General features: G+C 43.5%; 2 protein-coding genes across 3 annotated transcripts; both read right to left on the reverse strand.

Moving 5' to 3' along the window:
- Positions 1–89: 89 nt before the first annotated feature.
- LOC117548764 (amine sulfotransferase-like) lies at positions 90–2,150 on the reverse strand. Its single transcript, XM_034220218.1, has 5 exons — positions 1,977–2,150; positions 1,029–1,155; positions 834–928; positions 415–589; positions 90–329 (listed from the first exon to the last, which is right to left on the reverse strand). Exons 1-5 carry the CDS (start codon positions 2,148–2,150, stop codon positions 211–213), a joined length of 690 nt encoding a protein of 229 aa, XP_034076109.1. The 3' UTR covers positions 90–210.
- A 7,341-nt stretch (positions 2,151–9,491) lies between these two features.
- On the reverse strand, positions 9,492–16,926 carry LOC117549272. 2 transcript variants are annotated; one of them, XR_004569458.1, is made up of 3 exons: positions 16,742–16,926; positions 10,039–16,327; positions 9,492–9,624 (listed from the first exon to the last, which is right to left on the reverse strand). XR_004569458.1 is itself a non-coding variant. In XM_034221041.1 (2 exons), the coding sequence occupies exon 2, from the start codon at positions 16,088–16,090 to the stop codon at positions 10,289–10,291; it is 5,802 nt and encodes a 1,933-aa protein (XP_034076932.1). In that variant the 5' UTR covers positions 16,091–16,327; positions 16,742–16,926; the 3' UTR covers positions 9,510–10,288. The 2 variants fall into 2 exon arrangements, 1 of the variants encoding a protein (XP_034076932.1); XM_034221041.1 differs by having other exon boundaries at positions 9,510–16,327.
- Between the last annotated feature and the right edge of the window lie 159 nt (positions 16,927–17,085).

Consider the following 17,085-nt stretch of genomic DNA (forward strand, 5'->3'; position numbering starts at 1 on the left):
TGTGAATCCAGGGATGTAGAATCAAATATGTAAATATATAATCCAAATGTATTTTATGTTTGTAGTTTAGGGTGAAATGTTTCACAACTGTTTGATGATTACGTAACTGCGGAAAAGATAAACATATTGTTGGCAACAGAATATAGAATAACACCGGACCTTTTTTCTTTTAAACCCCCATGTAAGAGCCATTTTTGAATGATAATGGAGCTACTGTTTGATCTCCCAGGTGAAGCTCAGAGGAAGGTCGCTCATCTTCTCTTCGAACACTCGGTCAAAATACTCATTCTGAGCCACTGTGAAGAAGTTCTTCCAGTCGCCTGCCGCACCTGTCACAAACAAACACACAAAGACTTTAATAAAACATCAAGCATCAAGCGATATGTAATTCTACCAAACAAGCTGGAAACAAACCTTTGCGCATGGTTGGGCTGCTGTAGCGTTGTTTTTCAACCAAGTCCTTGTAGTTCGCTTTGGGGTTTGTCTTCATGTTTTTGAACGTGGACATCTCCACAACATGATCGATGGCTTCATCAGTCAAACCTTTTCCCAGAAAATCACAAAGCTTCACAACTTCCCCTCTGAGGTCCTGTCAATTCCACATGTAAAGGAAAGCATGTTATTTATTTTTACTACTATATTCTAGAGAATTATAGTTAACATCATATATATATATATATCTGCTTGTATACTGGTAGGGAAGTAGAATGAGAGGACGCTACACATTTGTTGCAAGTTAAACATTGAAAATAAACCTTTTTCTATAATCAACAACCTTGTCATCGTGGAAGAACTAAAACAAAAAAAATATATATAAAAAAATGATTTCCAACCTTGAACATGTCTTCATACTTGACATAATGTACGTCCATCTTGTCTTTTTCATTCTGATATTCTCTCACATGATCAAACCACAGTCCCATATAGACTGCTACACAATGAAAAACAGGAAAGATTTAGACACACATTGTCTTTTTCTCAAATGTTGTATTCAAACAATATTAAATATACCATACAAATTAACCTACCTTTGCCATCAATGAAGTCCTGAAAGAAAGCCTCAAAGCTCTTTGGTGTTTCCAACATCTTCCAACTGTGAGAAAAGTGATAGAGGGACACCAGGACATCTTTGGGGTTCCTCATCACATACACAACCTAAAAAACAGCTTGTGAAGTTAATAAAAACGGAGTATCTGTAATTCCGCACCATAGGACTGTTGAGGTTCGAATCTCAGTTTTTAGTTTCTTCTCATGACTATACAACAGCCGCTTTACTATTATGCTAAAAATATATTGAGACACGATGGTTAATATTTTAACAAGATATCACCATAACACTTCCCTGGTTGATTACATTAAGACAGTGTTTCTCAAACTTTTTCATACCAAGGACCACTTAACCAATAAAAAAACACTCGAGGACCACCTAACTCCATAAATATCCAAACCACATAGTTTTTTACAAATCGTCTGAAAATTGTACAAACAAGTGGCAACATGTGTGATGAAGGTGCTTATCTGGGCTATATCATGCAATTGAAAGTGAAACTTAAGCTCGTTCCATTGCGGAGATATTCCCACGAGAGTGCGAAAAACTTAAATTTATTTATTTATTTCAAATGTGAAATTTTACCAATATACTCACGGACCACTAGGGGGCGCTCACGGACCACCAGTGGTCCGCGGACCACACTTTGAGAAGCACTGCATTAAGACAATTACTTTTAGTAAAACACTGAATGTTTGAACATGCAAATGAGGCAGTGTCAAACTTGAATATCTTCTAATTTGGATACATTTCTGGAACCGATATTTGAAGATCGACTGAAATAGATGCATTTTTGCTTGGTTGACAGATGCCTTGTGTTGCAACAATATATATTATAAAATGTGTTTTGTATAATGCAAGTTTAAGTTCATTTCCAGGCTGGAGTGACAGCAGCAGAGACAGTATTGTAAGTCCATCCCTTCATTACCTTGACTCTTTTGGCCTTCAATCCAGTAGGCAACATGTCAGGGGGAAGGTGTGTGGCATAAAGACAGGGATCTGGCCTCTCTCGACGAAAGTCATCTAACGTGTTGGCCTCCAGATAGGGAACGTGCGCCCTATTGTCGGCCTCTTCCTCCATGTCGGGATGTGCAGCATCCATGATCTTGACAAGTATCTGCTGCATCCATAATGAGCCTTAGCACAGAAAAAAGTTAATGCATCTATATGTTAAAATATAGATTTTAACGCGGGCGGGGGCAAAACGCAACATCTTGCAAGAAACAGCGTCTGAGGGCTTCTTAACATCTAACAAACTATGAATGTGTCATACCCACTTAACGGGAAGAAACTCAGCTTTCAGACAATATTAACAATTTTTAGCTAAACGAAACACAAGGGTAATAACAAAGCCTCTGAATTAGCCCTGAGCGAAACACAGAACTCACGGTAGAAATACACTTATTACTTATCGGATCTGCACAAACAAGATATCAGCTAGCAAACTGAGATTCCACAGATTCCAGAGGTATAAGTAACATCACTGAGAGATCAAAACCTCTCTAAAAAGGTCAAAGGTCACTTGTTTTGCATCAATCTTGATACAGGGTACTTATTATATGTTATAGTTTGGATTCCTAAAGCGTTTAGTCTACTATCCCATCATTCAAGGGTGGTTTTCACTAAGTAATGTTTTTTTTTTGGACGGACACTATAATTTACATTTTTTTACTATTTTCAATCTGATTTACTTTAAAATAAAAACATTCTATATTGATTCTGACTTTTCTACATCCAACTCACAGGTTTATCATTGCTTTGAGAAAAAAGATTATTAATTTACCCCTTTTAGAAGTGAAGACAATAGTCATTTGTTCTGGGAATGTCATTTTCGAGCCTGAAAAACAGGCTTGGGGCTTAACAGGTTAAACAAGTTTCACATGTTCAGCTCACCTGCTGTGCAATAATGCAAAAACTCTCCAGGTAATTAATTACAATTAATTAACGGGAAGTATAATGAACACTGTATCCATTTTCCTGTAAATAATAGCAAATTACAAAGTTCTGCCAAAGAAATGTCCTGGGAAATAAAATATATTGTAATAGACAATAAAGGTTCTGCCATTGAAAACTATACGAAAAAAGAAAGGAGTGCTAGACACTTCATTCCAACATGGCTTCTTCCTTATGTTTCACCCTTCCCTGTGTTTATTGGTTTATCGCACCTGGTAAAGGTACAGCTAATTGAATTACTTTGCATTCTACAGGGTAGTTTAGGGATTTACTTAAAGGGGACTGTGACGAAGGTAACTTTGTCACTGTGGGCTTCGGGCCTTGCATATGCGCACATGTTTATACAGTTTATACTATGTATTGATGTAGTGTTTATTGTATTTTATTTTGAAATGTGTTTCCCTTTCCCCATCTCTGTTGCCATTGATTGTGTGCACCTGGTGCTCTGTGGTGTCTCCTCCCCCCTCACCTGTGTCCTGTTGGGTTGATTGGGTTGGGCATTTAGGCTCTGGGGTTTAGCTGTTTGGGAGAGAGTGTATGTGAGATCCTTGTGGTTGCAGGCTGTGGTCAGGGAGAAACAGCAGGATTGAGGCTGTGTGTCATGTGTTCATGACTTAAAGGGATAGTGGAAATGGAACCTCAAATAGTTTCGTTTTAACTTATATACAAGCATAATTACGTACCAAAACAATCACACCTGATTAAAAAAATATAATAAATGCCTTACGCATGTTAGAAGCACTTTATTGCAGCTTCCTCGAAGTTTTTTAGAAACGAAATGTTCGACTCAGCCAAACCGGAAGTGACGAAAACTTAGGAAGACGATACGATAACAAACCGTGGCGTCTATGCAGAATGAACGTGGAAGGGCAAATATGCCAGACAAAGAAGAAGGATTGTACGAGGTATCCAGTGATGATAGCGAGTCAGAAACATCCTCTCGGCTTTCCTACGAAAATGTCGTTTTAGGAACTGAATCTGAATCCGGTTCAGTAAGCGACGATGGTGACAATATTGAGCCAGACGATGGACCATTACGTCCTTATTTGTTCGAGCCCGAGCCCGAGGTGATGGTTCACGGCATGGGCAATGGCGAGGATGACCAGGACCAGGCGCCAGATGATGCACCCCTACGCACAAATAATCTTGACTGGTAGGTCCCTAAGCATAGCTCACGCATCTTAAGATCACCTGTAGCCTTTACAAATATTAATCATTGTTAACCAGTTAATCCCGAAGGTCCCCCCAGTGGACCCCTCCCACAGTTTTTTTTCTCTCACATGTCTCAGGGCTTCTTAACATTTATGAAACTATTAATGTTTCATACCCTTTTAAAGGTAAGAAACTCCGCTAACTGACAATAAGAACAATTGTTAGCTAGAAAAAACACAAGCATAATACCAAGCCTTTGAATTAGCATTGAGCGAAACAATGCTAACTAATGCTAACGCTTTTTTACACACAACACACGGTAGAAATGCCCTTATTACTATCTTAACTGCACAAACAAGATATACGATTTAAAGCTGAGACTCCACAGATTCCACACATGTAATGTCATCACTGTAAGACCTCGAATTCCTGGAGATATCAGCCAGAAAAGAGAAAGTAAACAACATCCGGTTCCAAAAAGATTACAATAATTACGTCTTACCTTTTTTGATCTGTGATCAAAAGTTGTGTTCAACGGAATAAAAACGCATCTCAAGGTTAATCCAATGTCGTTGTGTCACGTAGAATTTTTTACTGATAATCAATCATCATATTTATGGCAATATACTCGGCTATTCACATGCAAATGCTATTGAATGTCCGCCATTGTTTGTGCCCGTCTTCCTATGCTCTCGTCATCACCCGAAGATTCCCGACGATTCCCGAAGTATTTCGTTTCATTGAGAGGGCGCAGTAAAATTGAAAATAAAATGAAACTAGGCGCATGAAATTAAAAAAAATTGTTTATTATGCTTATTTTTAATAAAAATACATAAGTTAAACCCAAAATTCGCGGATTTCCACTATCCCTTTAATAAATGCCCACACCGGGTTGTATTTTGGACGTTCTGCCTCTGCCTCCTTGCTTGGTCGGGCCGCTTAATTGTCAGCTTCACAATTGGTGTCAGAAGTGGGATTGACCAAGTGAGGAGGTGAAAATGCTGGAGGAGAATAACCGCAAATTTGAGGAACTAACGGAGATGATGTTATTAATGCAGTCTCAGGCAGCCGGAGAGCAGCAGTTTTTACGGATACAGCAACAGGTATCTGAGATAAAAGAGGAACGGAGACTCCGGAGGCAAGACGGCAGATTGGCTGAGGACGTCCGGTATGGGGACCGGACCCAAAGAGGGGAAAAAGTGATGCAGCAGATTAAAGAGTAGGCCTACCGCATGGAGCTTCGGGAGCAGGACCGTAGAAAACAACAGGAGGAAGAAACATATAAGCGGGAGGAGTTTGTAAAAATCCTGGAGGAGAATAACCGCCAGATGAAGAGGGAATTTGAGCGAGCGGCCGCTAAGAAGCTGGAGAATGTGAACATCAGCCTGCAGCGCAGCACGGAGGAGAAGGAGGAGCGCGAGAGGGAGCTCATCCAGATGAAGCAGCAGATAGCCTTTCTGATGCAACTGCAGCGGTCCCGGGCGGATCCCACTCAGCTAGAGAGGCCGCAGTCCCGGCTCTCTAAGAAGAAACTGGCAGAGGAGGAGCGGGTGAAAATGGCTGAGGAAATCCGTCAGGAGATAGAGCGCGTCATGCAGCAGAAACAGCAGGAGCGCCTGGAGAGGAAGAATCAGATCCCGAAGAGGAAGAAAGGGAAGCTTCCTGTCGACTTCACGGCCCCCAAAACCCTGCTGCACAAGGGGAAGCAGGTTGTTGCCGTGGGGATAGACGTCCCAAAGGTAACCATTTCAGACGCTGAAGCAGACAGTACAGCTGAGACGGAGAAGCTCCTGGTTGATGAGCGTGTCAGGAAGGGGTACGATGAGGATCCGGTGTAGACGCAGCTGAGGCTGGAGAAGGTCAGAGCCACTCCGCAGCACATAGAGGAGTCCAGGAAACACCGGGCGGAGTGGAGACCCATGGAGGAAAAGCAAAATGGCCAAGGCCAGAGAGAGATGCAACCATGCGCATCGCATCCAACTTTGCGGTTAACTACCGGCCAGGGAAGTAAAACCGGGTGGCTGACTGGTTGTCCCGAAGCCGAGACTGTTAAGACACTGTGCTTCCTGGGGAGAGGGGTAAGGAAATGTGACGAAGGTAACTTTGTCACTGAGGGCTTCGGGCCTTGCATATGCGCACATGTTTATACAGTTTATACTATTTATTGATGTAGTGTTTATTGTATTTTATTTTGAAATGTGTTCCCCTTTCCCCATGGTTGCCAACTTCCAGAAATGGAAGGGCTTCAAAAGAGGGGTTTGAGCAGTAAGAGGCATGGCTACAATGGGTGATCTGTTTGGTATTTTGAAAAAAAAACTTCACAGACATGTTTTATATAGGTATGGCCCAACAATATATTTCTCAAATATAGCATGATAGGTCCACTTTAAAGTGTGACTAGTCTTATAAATGTAACACAAAAAGTAAGGATAATTTCTATGTTGTAACAATGCTTTTTGGCAATAAATCTTATACCGTTGGAAAACCTGTTTTCTTACCTTTCCAGCTTGTGAGGAACAAGCATTTGTGGGATGAGCAGCAGAGCTGAGTATGTGGGGTATGCCCATGAGAAATGTGACAAATCTCCTTTGTACAAAAGTATTGGAATCAGCATATAGTTACAGTACCAAAAGTAAAAATACTCGTTATGGCACATTTAAGAATCTTATATGATTTCTGGATTATATATAATTACTGGATTAGAGAAAACCTATTTTTTATTTTGCCTATTACCGGTTGTGGAAAGAATACACTTCGTAAAATGAGCTCCAACTTCTAAGTTATGCACACCCACTGTAAATGCATCTATTATTATTATAATCCAATAAAGTGTACTTTTTCCTAATAAAAATACATTTTGATTTATGTACCTTTACTTAGAGGTAGTCACTGACCTGATTTTTGGTAAGTGATCATATAGATATCAGTAGGCCGGACATCCACATGCTGCAGAGCATCAAGGTCTTTTGGCTTCATCAGCTCCTGCACCGGAGAGCAGCATCCTTTGTAACTGAACAGGTAAGGGCTGACTAAATCCAGAGAATCCATAACGCAGGTGATATGATAGATACACTAAAGGTCTTTCAAAAAGGTTGTAGTATGAATTGATATAATCAGAGCAGAGTTAAAGTAGTCAGTCCTCTTATGGGGTGTCTCGCAGAATGAACATGCACATCTCAACTTCATATTTCACATGAGACACACCTTAACCCCGCTCTACTGCCGTGCGATACAGATATCGGGACCAGCCAGTCAGAAACAGGGGGCATTTTGCATGACTACACAACAGTATATATGGACATATTTTGGGGTGGAGTGCCACTTCTTATCTTCCACCGGACTCAACTCCTTTAATTTCCCAGGGAAGGTTTCACACAAACTATTCTTTCCTAAACAATCAAACATTGTACACAGATATATTGGTATCAAACATTGTACACAGATATATTGGTGCTTGGGATTATATTGGCCCGAGAAAGAACCTTGAAAAAGAACATGTGTGTGTGTTAGTGAGGGGAAGTGTGTGTGTGTTGCCGTTTGGTTTTAGTTCAAACGTTTGCAGTTAAAATATTCTGCTGCTTTTCAAAGCGTTTTTACTTTCTTTTCTCTTCTTAATACACATTCATTCACTACTACTTACATTGAATATCTAACTCCTTCAGCCTACTTACAGCTACAGAAAACATTCAACTATTACATTATTCAGCTATTTCAGGACATTGAGGCTATACATTTAGTTGTTTATACCTTTTATTAAACTTTTATTTTAAATATTAAGCTTCTTCACTATTTTTCCAGTTTAACATTTCCAGGGTCTATGCAGGAATCCTGAAGTCAAATTGAATACCTTTTTAAGACCTTTTTTAAGACCCTTTTCCATACCATCGCCACTTTGAGTTTTAACCGGTTACCTTGGCGACACACTTTACCTCATATTGACTATATGCAGTATTGATTGTCCTTCCTCCTTATCTTCCAACCATTTGGACGCAAACTTGCATTTCCCCATAACGATGTTGTTTAACAAACGGCGTAAACGGACCTTCGCGCGCTATCAAGCAGTGAGCGTGCGATGTCCTGTTCAGGGGCCTCATTTATAAAATACTAACTTGAGAGGAAAATGTGCGGTCCTCCACGCAAACTCTAACCCATGCGTACGCACTAAGCACAAAAACAGGAGAGACGAGAAACTGCGACACCGTTGGCAGAAGGAAGAATGGAGAAATATGTGGAAATAATACCATAAATAAAATGTTACCTCTCATTTATCATATAGGCTATGAAGAATTCATTTTCAAACATTGATTAAAGCCAATCTTAAAATGATTAAACAGTCCGTTCTGTAAGAGCAGCGGGACCGGCTTTACAAGGTTTCGGTGAGTAATATGAGTGCAATGTGTAACGTTAATGTCAGCTAGCTAACATTAGCTAACAAGGTACACTAACGTGTTTTGTTTTAGTAACTAGTTTTCTCCTTAAGAAATTCGTGGTCTCTGTGTATGCTGTGGATAACATTAGTGTTCACAAGAACAAGGTACACTCCCGTGTTTTGTTTTAGTTGCTCTTCAGATTGAAGCGGCCAGTTTTATATCGACTATTGTAGTGCCGAGAGATATGGAGTCAGAGGCGGTGCAAGGAAGGTGCAAGAATAGTAATTTATTCACAAGCTGTAAAGGACATGTTGTCGGGTCGCAGCCCGGGTCGACAAGAGAGAGCCAAGAGGGTACACACTATTTATAGGTAACCCATAACATGTCCGTGTGGGAACAATAACCGCAACTGTAGTTCCAAGTTTGAATTATGTCCCAGTGGTTAAATAGGTGGTCACCACACTATACTGTATGTGTGATCTCCTTTTTCTCGTTGTGTCATTTGAGTTTATTTGCTGTGTGTAGATTCAAGGATTTTGGTTATCTTGGCACAGCTGTGTGTGACTCCCTCTGGTACACTGGTATGTGTGTTCCTAATGTAGAGAGCATTGATTAATTAATAAACTACACACTGAGTCTAGATGCTGACCAAATCCTTTTTTATTGTTGATCAAATGTTTTTCAAAAATGTATTCATACACATTTAGAAAAATACAATGTACAATCACAACCAATACAACACAAATTACAAAAAATACAGAAAAAACAAACAATAACAACAATCAGACAAGAGGACAAAACTATGGAAAAATAAACCCTCCCACCCCCAGATCCGGACCATCCTTGTATTATTGCTCATTCAATCTATTATAGCATGCTAACAAATGGTACTTACTTTATTTGTACAGATCTGCATGGGAGACGATGGCGCGATGCAGAGCGCTGTCTGTGATTGTGCACAGGGGATGTTCTCACTAGATGTTCCTGGAATCTAGCTATTCAGTCAGCATAAACATGAACTTCGAATAATTCCAGGAGAACGGGATTCTGAATTGGAGATTACTGAAGCTCTTGAATATTCTTATATTCTTTATTGTAAAACTGTAACACACAAGAAAAAGACATTGTTTTACAGTTGCAATGGGATAAGTATACATGACAGGTATACGGAAACACAACATAAATTACCATGCTATAGTCATGCTAGACTAGTTAGACAACTTAGAAGGCTAACAAATCTATGTTATAACTGAAGAGAAAACAAGAGTTTAGCTAAATGCTAATATGCTAAAGAGGCTAAGCTAACAACGAGCTAATATGCTAAAGAGGCTAAGCTAACAACGAGCTAATACGCTAGCGGAATACTGTTACATTGTCATTGACATGAGGCGTTAGCTTAGGCCTAGTGGTGCAGATGCAGTTTAACATTGCATAATAAAAGGTAAGAAATACGATCAAATTATGAAATAAACACCGTTCTACATTAATATAGTTTCGACGAACATATTTACTTACAGACAATGCGCTTAACGAGTCTCCAGAAGATGGATGAAGCCAGATTGTGGAGCTAACAAAAACTGGACTGCCACATGTAATTTCCCAACTGACTGACACAACTTCCTGTATGACTATTTCCTGTTGTAGATAAAGCTGCGCTATTATCACTCGCCACTGGGGGCTCCCACAAACACACAGCTCTATACACGGAACACAACACTCCCCGCTTGAGGTTTTGGAGACAGGACCTCACATTTCTACAACTACTTTAATCTTGAGAGTCCTCTGGAGACAGGAGAAGGACCACTTCCGTCGCAGGTCTGGAGTAAACCTTCGGCTTGCCCTCCTTGATCACTCGCACGTCTACTTTCCTCACCAGTCCATCCTGGCTCGGAAAAGCCTTTGTGACGACTGCAGTGGGCCAGTCGTTTCTCTTTGCTTGAGCATCTTTCATTAAGACTACATCTCCTTGCTTGAGATTAGGCCTCTTGTTTACCCATTTATGCCGGACTTGCAGGGTGCTCAAATACTCTCGGCGCCACCTAGTCCAAAAGGTGTTCGCCAGACTTTGGACACGCTTCCATTCTGCCTTGAGAAGCTCTCCTTTCTTGAAGTCGCTTGGTGGAGTTGGAGGAGCGCCGACTTTCTGAGTCAGGAGCATCAGAGGAGAGAGGATAACGGGAGCTTCTGGATCGGAAGATACAGGAATCAGAGGCCTTGCGTTCATAATAGCACTGACCTCGGCCATTAGGGTCGTCAAGACCTCATGAGTTAGGCGTGACTTATCTTCCAGAAGCATGCAGTCCAGGATACGACGAGCGATCCCGATCATCCTCTCCCATACACCGCCCATGTGAGATGAATGAGGGGGATTGAAAACCCAGATGCATTTCTGTGCCTCCAGAAACTTCTCCACGCCATGCGGGTCGGGGAGGGATCCATCCATTCCGAGCTCTCTGCATGCGCCAATGAAATTGGTCCCACAATCTGAGCGCAGCTGCTTTGCGGGCCCTCTGATAGCGAAAAACCTTCTGAGTGCATTAATGAAGCTGCTAGCACTCATGGCTTCGATGATTTCGATGTGCACGGCTCGTGTACACATACATGAAAACAACACTGCCCAGCGTTTACTGTTGACTTGCCCTCCTCTGGTACGGCGAGAGACCACCTCCCAAGGCCCGAATACATCTACTCCCACATATGAAAAGGGTGGTGCTGCCTGTAGCCGCTCGGCTGGCAGATCTGCCATCTGTTGGTGCTCTGTTTTCCCTCGAAGTCTTCTGCAGGTCACGCATTTGGAGAGCAGACTACTGATGCTTCGTTTAGCTCTCACCAGCCAGATTCCAGATGCTCTGACGGCGCCCTCTGTAAAATGCCTGCCTTGGTGTTTCACAGCATGGTGGTGATGACGAACAATGAGGGTTCCTAGATGGTGATGGCCTGGAATAATGATGGGGTTGGTTTCGTCTGTGCTTAACTGAGACTCTTTGATGCGACCTCCCACTCTGAGTATTCCAGTGCTGTCGACAAAGGGATGTAGTTTCTGCAGACTGCTGTTGATAGGAAGGTTGCCTGACGTTTCGATACACCTGAACTCTTCTGCGTAGCACTCACGTTGCACACTTTTAATCACCAGTATCTTAGCTTTCTCCGTCTCCCCATTGGAAAGCCCCTTGTGGCAGATGTGCCACCCGTGACAGGTGTCCACCTGTCTAGCTTGGGAGAAAGACGAAGCGATGTGGACTAAGTGTCCTACTGCCTTGATGAGAGTGTCAAAGTCAGAGAAGCGCTCAAAGCGTGCTGTGTTCAAAGTGTCCTTTTTGATGTTAGTGATGTTAACAACAACTTGTGGGCGAACCTCGGAATCTGAGATGGAGTCAACTAGGTCATAGATCTCTTGACGTTCTGGTTTTGGTGAAGACGGGTTCCGGAGAAAGGCTGGCCCGGTGAGCCATGTTGTACTTCCCAGAAGTGACGCTGGCACGGATCGAGTCCCATGGTCTGCTGGGTTATGATCGGTGGACACATACTGCCACTGTTCTGGAGCTGAGGACTGACGGATTTGCTGAACTCTGTTGTTCACGTAAACGTAGAACCTCCTGGATTGATTATGGATGTAGCCAAGTACCACCTTACTGTCTGTGTAGTACTCGATGCTGTCAAACTTCAGATCCATTTCTTCCACTATCATGTCGGCCATCTCGACAGCGAGAACTGCCGCACAAAGCTCCAACCGAGGTATAGAAAGGTCTGGTTTTGGAGCTAGTCTGGCCTTTCCAAAGACGAAGCCGACTTCTACTCGTCCATCATTGTTGGTTACTTTCAAGTATGCCACAGCTGAAACTGCCTTCACTGATGCGTCCGCAAAGATGCATAGTTCTCTGCGCTGAGCATTAGGGCTTGAGATAGTCGTGTAGGCTCTTGGTATTTTGAGATCTTTAAGGTCTTGAAGAGACTCCCTCCATCTGTCCCAATCTACTTCCATGCCTTTTGGAAGGGGAGAATCCCATTCTTCAGCTTGTATGGAGAGTTCTCTGAGGAGTAGCCTTCCCTGTATAGTTACTGGGGTAAGGAAACCAAGGGGGTCGTAAATACTATTCACGGTTGAAAGCACTCCTCGCCGGGTGAAGGGTTTCTGTTCAGCAGCAACTTGGAACATGAACGTATCTGCTGTTATGCTCCATGTCACTCCTAGAGTCCGTTGCAGTGGCATATCGTCGCTGAAAAGATTGCGCTCTTGGATGTCTTTGGCCCGATCTTCTGGGCTGAAAGCATCGATGACGGCTTGTCGGTTAGAGGCCACTTTATGCAACCGAAGGTTGGAAACGGCGAGCATTTCTTGAGCTCGCTTGAGGACACTGATAGCTTCTCCCTCAGTGGGGCAGGACTTTAACAAGTCGTCAACGTAGAACTCTCTTTCGACCAACCTTCTTGCATCGCCGCCGAAGTCGTTTTCTTCTTCTCTCGCTGCTCTCCTCAACCCATAGATGGCAACGGCTGGGGAAGGGCTGTTTCCAAAGACGTGGACACGCATTCTGTACTCCACGATGTCGCTGTCGAGATCGTTATTGCGATACCACAGGAAACGCAGAAAATCTCTATGCTCTTTTTTCACGACGAAACAGTGAAACATGTGCTGGACGTCAGCTGTTATTGCGACGAGATCTTTTCTGAACCTCATGAGTACACCAATGAGGGTGTTGTTCAGGTCTGGGCCTCGGAGAAGCACGTTGTTGAGTGAGACGCCCTGATAGGCTGCACTAGAGTCGAAGACAACTCGAATCTGCTCCGGCTTCTTCGGATGATAGACTCCAAAGGAGGGGAGATACCAGACTTCTTGGCCTTCCTGCAGTGGAGGAGCTACCTCTGCGTGTTCGTTCTTGAACAATTTCTCAATAAATTCCAGGAAGTGTGTCTTCATCTGGGGACGTTTCTCTAAGGTCCGACGGAGTGAGATTAGACGATTATAGGCACAGTCTCTGTTGTTTGGTAGCCTTTGTCTGGGTGTCTTAAAGGGCAAGGGAGCAACCCAGCTGTTGGAGTTGTCTTGATGGACCTCACTGTCCATGATGCGGAGAAACCTTGTGTCGTCTATTGAGGGGGCGAGTTTGTGGTCGCTGGGAGTGCGACGAAAGATGAATTGACCCAGATTCTCTTCATCTATTGTTGAGGGTGAACTGTCTGAAGAAGTCACTGGGAAAGCTTGGTGCATAGTGTCGTGACCAAATCTTTCTTTTACTTGCACTTGACTGCCACAGGGCTGCAGGTAGCTTGGGCGGCCATTTTCCAAGATGGCAGTCTTGAGCGTGCTCACTACAGATGGCTTGTGAGCCCCTCCTAGGCAGACGTCGCCGATTACGACCCAACCAAGGTCCAACTTCTGGGCGAATGGAGCATTGTGTGGCCCGTTGATTTGCTTCCTGATTTTATGGACTCTAAGGATGTCCCTGCCAAGCAACAAGAGTATTTCTGCTTGCGGATCAAGGGATGGTATCTCGTCCGCCATCTTCCTCAGGTGATTGTGGTGCAAAGCTGCATCAGGGGTTGGAATCTCTGAACGGTTGTTGGGGATCTGGTTACATTCAATGAGTGTAGGGAGACGAAGACTGATCTTCTGGTCGATTGACTCTATAACGTAACCATGGGCCCTTCGTCCAGTTGTCTCTTTGAGCCCTGCGCATGTTTTCAGCGTGTATGGAAATTCACCACCTTGGATGTTAAAGACACTGAAGAACTCTGACCTCGCCAGAGATTTGTTGCTTTGCTCGTCGAGTATAGCATAGACTTTCGTTGATTTCTCATGGTGCCCCTCAGGGTAAACACTGACGAGACATATCTTTGAGCATGCTCTTGCGCTAACTCCTCTTCCACATACCTCCGTGCACTTAGCGGTGACGTCTTCGGTGACCTTGTCCTCCTCCCCGCCATGCTCTGGAGAAGAGGTGAAGGGCCTGGATGTCCATTGGGGGGGACCCGGATGGAGGGCTGACGGATGACGATCACTCTGGCATTCTCCGCATTGTACTTCCGCTTTGCAGTCTCTTGCGAGATGTTCTGTGGATGAACAGCATCTAAAGCATATGGAGTGATCTTTCAGGAATTGTTTGCGATCCTCGATGGTCTTCTCCCTGAAGCTTCTGCACTTTTTCAGCGGATGAGGCTTCCCATGTATGGGACAGAGCTTGTTGTCGTTAACTGATTTATTTGTACCTCCGTATTCCTTGGATGGGAACACAGTTGTCTTGTTGACGGATACAGATGCTCTGGTAAACCTGTCTGAGCCCTTTCTTGGTTCTGACGGTGCTTGAGAAACAGCGAAGTTGAAGCTGGGATCTGTACGTGTCATAGCTTCTGTGCGCACGAAGTCGACAAAGACAGGAAATGGAGGAAAGCTGACGTTGTTATCACGTTTGTATCTCGACCCGTATGACATCCACCTTTCCTGGAGATTATAGGGCAACTTTTCGGCGATGGGATGAACTCCCCTGGATGTGTCCAAGTATGCTAGCCCAGGTAGGTAGCCATCCAGCTTTGCTGCTTTGACCTCTAGCAACAGATCTCCGAGTTCACGGAGCTTTTGTGGTTCTTTGTTTGTTAGTTTTGGGAAACGCTCTAATTTGGAGAAGAGAGCTCGCTCGATGGCTTCAGGTGAGCCGTACGTCTCTTCCAGCCTCTCCCAGGCCATACTTAGTCCAGCTGGCGGACATCTGATGTTCGCTGCTTTGAGCCTGCGAACGTGCTCTGAAGACTCTCTGCCAAGCCATCTACTGAGGAGGTCCAGCTCTTCTCCTGCTGTAAGGTCTAATCCAGCAATGGCACTCTTGAAAGACGATTTCCAGGCCCAATAGTTCTCTGGTTTGTCGTCGAAGGTGCTTAGGCCTGTTGTGAGGAGCTGGTTGCGAGCCAGACACTTGGCAAGATCGTGGTTGGTAGGTGTTCTGTCGTACTCTGAAATACGTGGATTTATGCCGAAGGCCCCATGTGGGTGAGTAGAAGACTGGTGTTGATTGGAGGGCTGTTCGCCTATGTGTGAGACCCCATGCTTGTTTTTGATGGGAAGGCTGCCTTGATCATCACGTGGAAGTCCAGTTTGCCATTGGCGTGTCACATATGGTGTGTGAAATGGGGCTTCGTCCATATTGGAATGGTGTGATGACTTAATACGTGACTGCTCCTTCACGTATTCCTCCGTATGTTGCAGCCGTTTTAGAGGTGAGAGAGGGATAGGTTTTTTGGCTGCAGATCTTAGATCACTCTCAACTAGGCCAGCTTCCAGGGTTTCCAATTCGGCTTTAGCAGCGTCCCTTTCTTTCTCTACCTGAAGTGCTTCAAGTGTAGCTTGTATACGGGCTTGTTCAACCTTTAAAGCTATCTCCCGCTGAGTATAGGATGCTCTGGCTTCAGCTGCTTCGGCTTTTGCTCGTGCTCTTGCGACGGCAAGCATGGCATTTGAACTGAGGGATGAACCGCTTTCCCTTGAACGGGTTTGTAGAGACCGGGTTTCCTCGTTGAGTTTGTCGTTCGTAGGTTCCGCTTTGTCCCCGACAGTCTTGGAACTTGCATGACTCATCTTGAGGTGAAAGGTGGCTCAATGTTGTTTAAGATAGCTGAGGTTCCACGTAGATGCTCTCCGATGTGTGGAGCTTGTTGTAATGCTGTCTTTTTACTGTACTGTTCTCACTAGATGTTCCTGGAATCTAGCTATTCAGTCAGCATAAACATGAACTTCGAATAATTCCAGGAGAACGGGATTCTGAATTGGAGATTACTGAAGCTCTTGAATATTCTTATATTCTTTATTGTAAAACTGTAACACACAAGAAAAAGACATTGTTTTACAGTTGCAATGGGATAAGTATACATGACAGGTATACGGAAACACAACATAAATTACCATGCTATAGTCATGCTAGACTAGTTAGACAACTTAGAAGGCTAACAAATCTATGTTATAACTGAAGAGAAAACAAGAGTTTAGCTAAATGCTAATATGCTAAAGAGGCTAAGCTAACAACGAGCTAATATGCTAAAGAGGCTAAGCTAACAACGAGCTAATACGCTAGCGGAATACTGTTACATTGTCATTGACATGAGGCGTTAGCTTAGGCCTAGTGGTGCAGATGCAGTTTAACATTGCATAATAAAAGGTAAGAAATACGATCAAATTATGAAATAAACACCGTTCTACATTAATATAGTTTCGACGAACATATTTACTTACAGACAATGCGCTTAACGAGTCTCCAGAAGATGGATGAAGCCAGATTGTGGAGCTAACAAAAACTGGACTGCCACATGTAATTTCCCAACTGACTGACACAACTTCCTGTATGACTATTTCCTGTTGTAGATAAAGCTGCGCTATTATCACTCGCCACTGGGGGCTCCCACAAACACACAGCTCTATACACGGAACACAACAGATTGTCCTTCCTCCTTATCTTCCAACCATTTGGACGCAAACTTGCATTTCCCCATAACGATGTTGTTTAACAAACGGCGTAAACGGACCTTCGCGCGCTATCAAGCAGTGAGCGTGCGATGTCCTGTTCAGGGGCCTCATTT

The sequence above is a fragment of the Gymnodraco acuticeps genome, unplaced genomic scaffold (genome assembly GCF_902827175.1).
Source record: "Gymnodraco acuticeps unplaced genomic scaffold, fGymAcu1.1, whole genome shotgun sequence".
Lineage (NCBI taxonomy): Eukaryota > Metazoa > Chordata > Actinopteri > Perciformes > Bathydraconidae > Gymnodraco > Gymnodraco acuticeps.

Bases quoted from the DNA above. Each gene is read 5' to 3' on its own strand.
- LOC117548764 (XM_034220218.1), bottom strand. From the start codon at position 2,150: ATGGATGCTGCACATCCCGACATGGAGGAAGAGGCCGACAATAGGGCG. The intron at 1,156-1,976 runs GTAATGAAGGGA...GCTGTTTTTTAG, and splicing joins TGAAGGCCAAAAGAGTCAAG to GTTGTGTATGTGATGAGGAA. The intron at 929-1,028 runs GTAGGTTAATTT...ATTGTGTAGCAG, and splicing joins GGACTTCATTGATGGCAAAG to TCTATATGGGACTGTGGTTT.
- LOC117549272 (XM_034221041.1), bottom strand. From the start codon at position 16,090: ATGAGTCATGCAAGTTCCAAGACTGTCGGGGACAAAGCGGAACCTACG.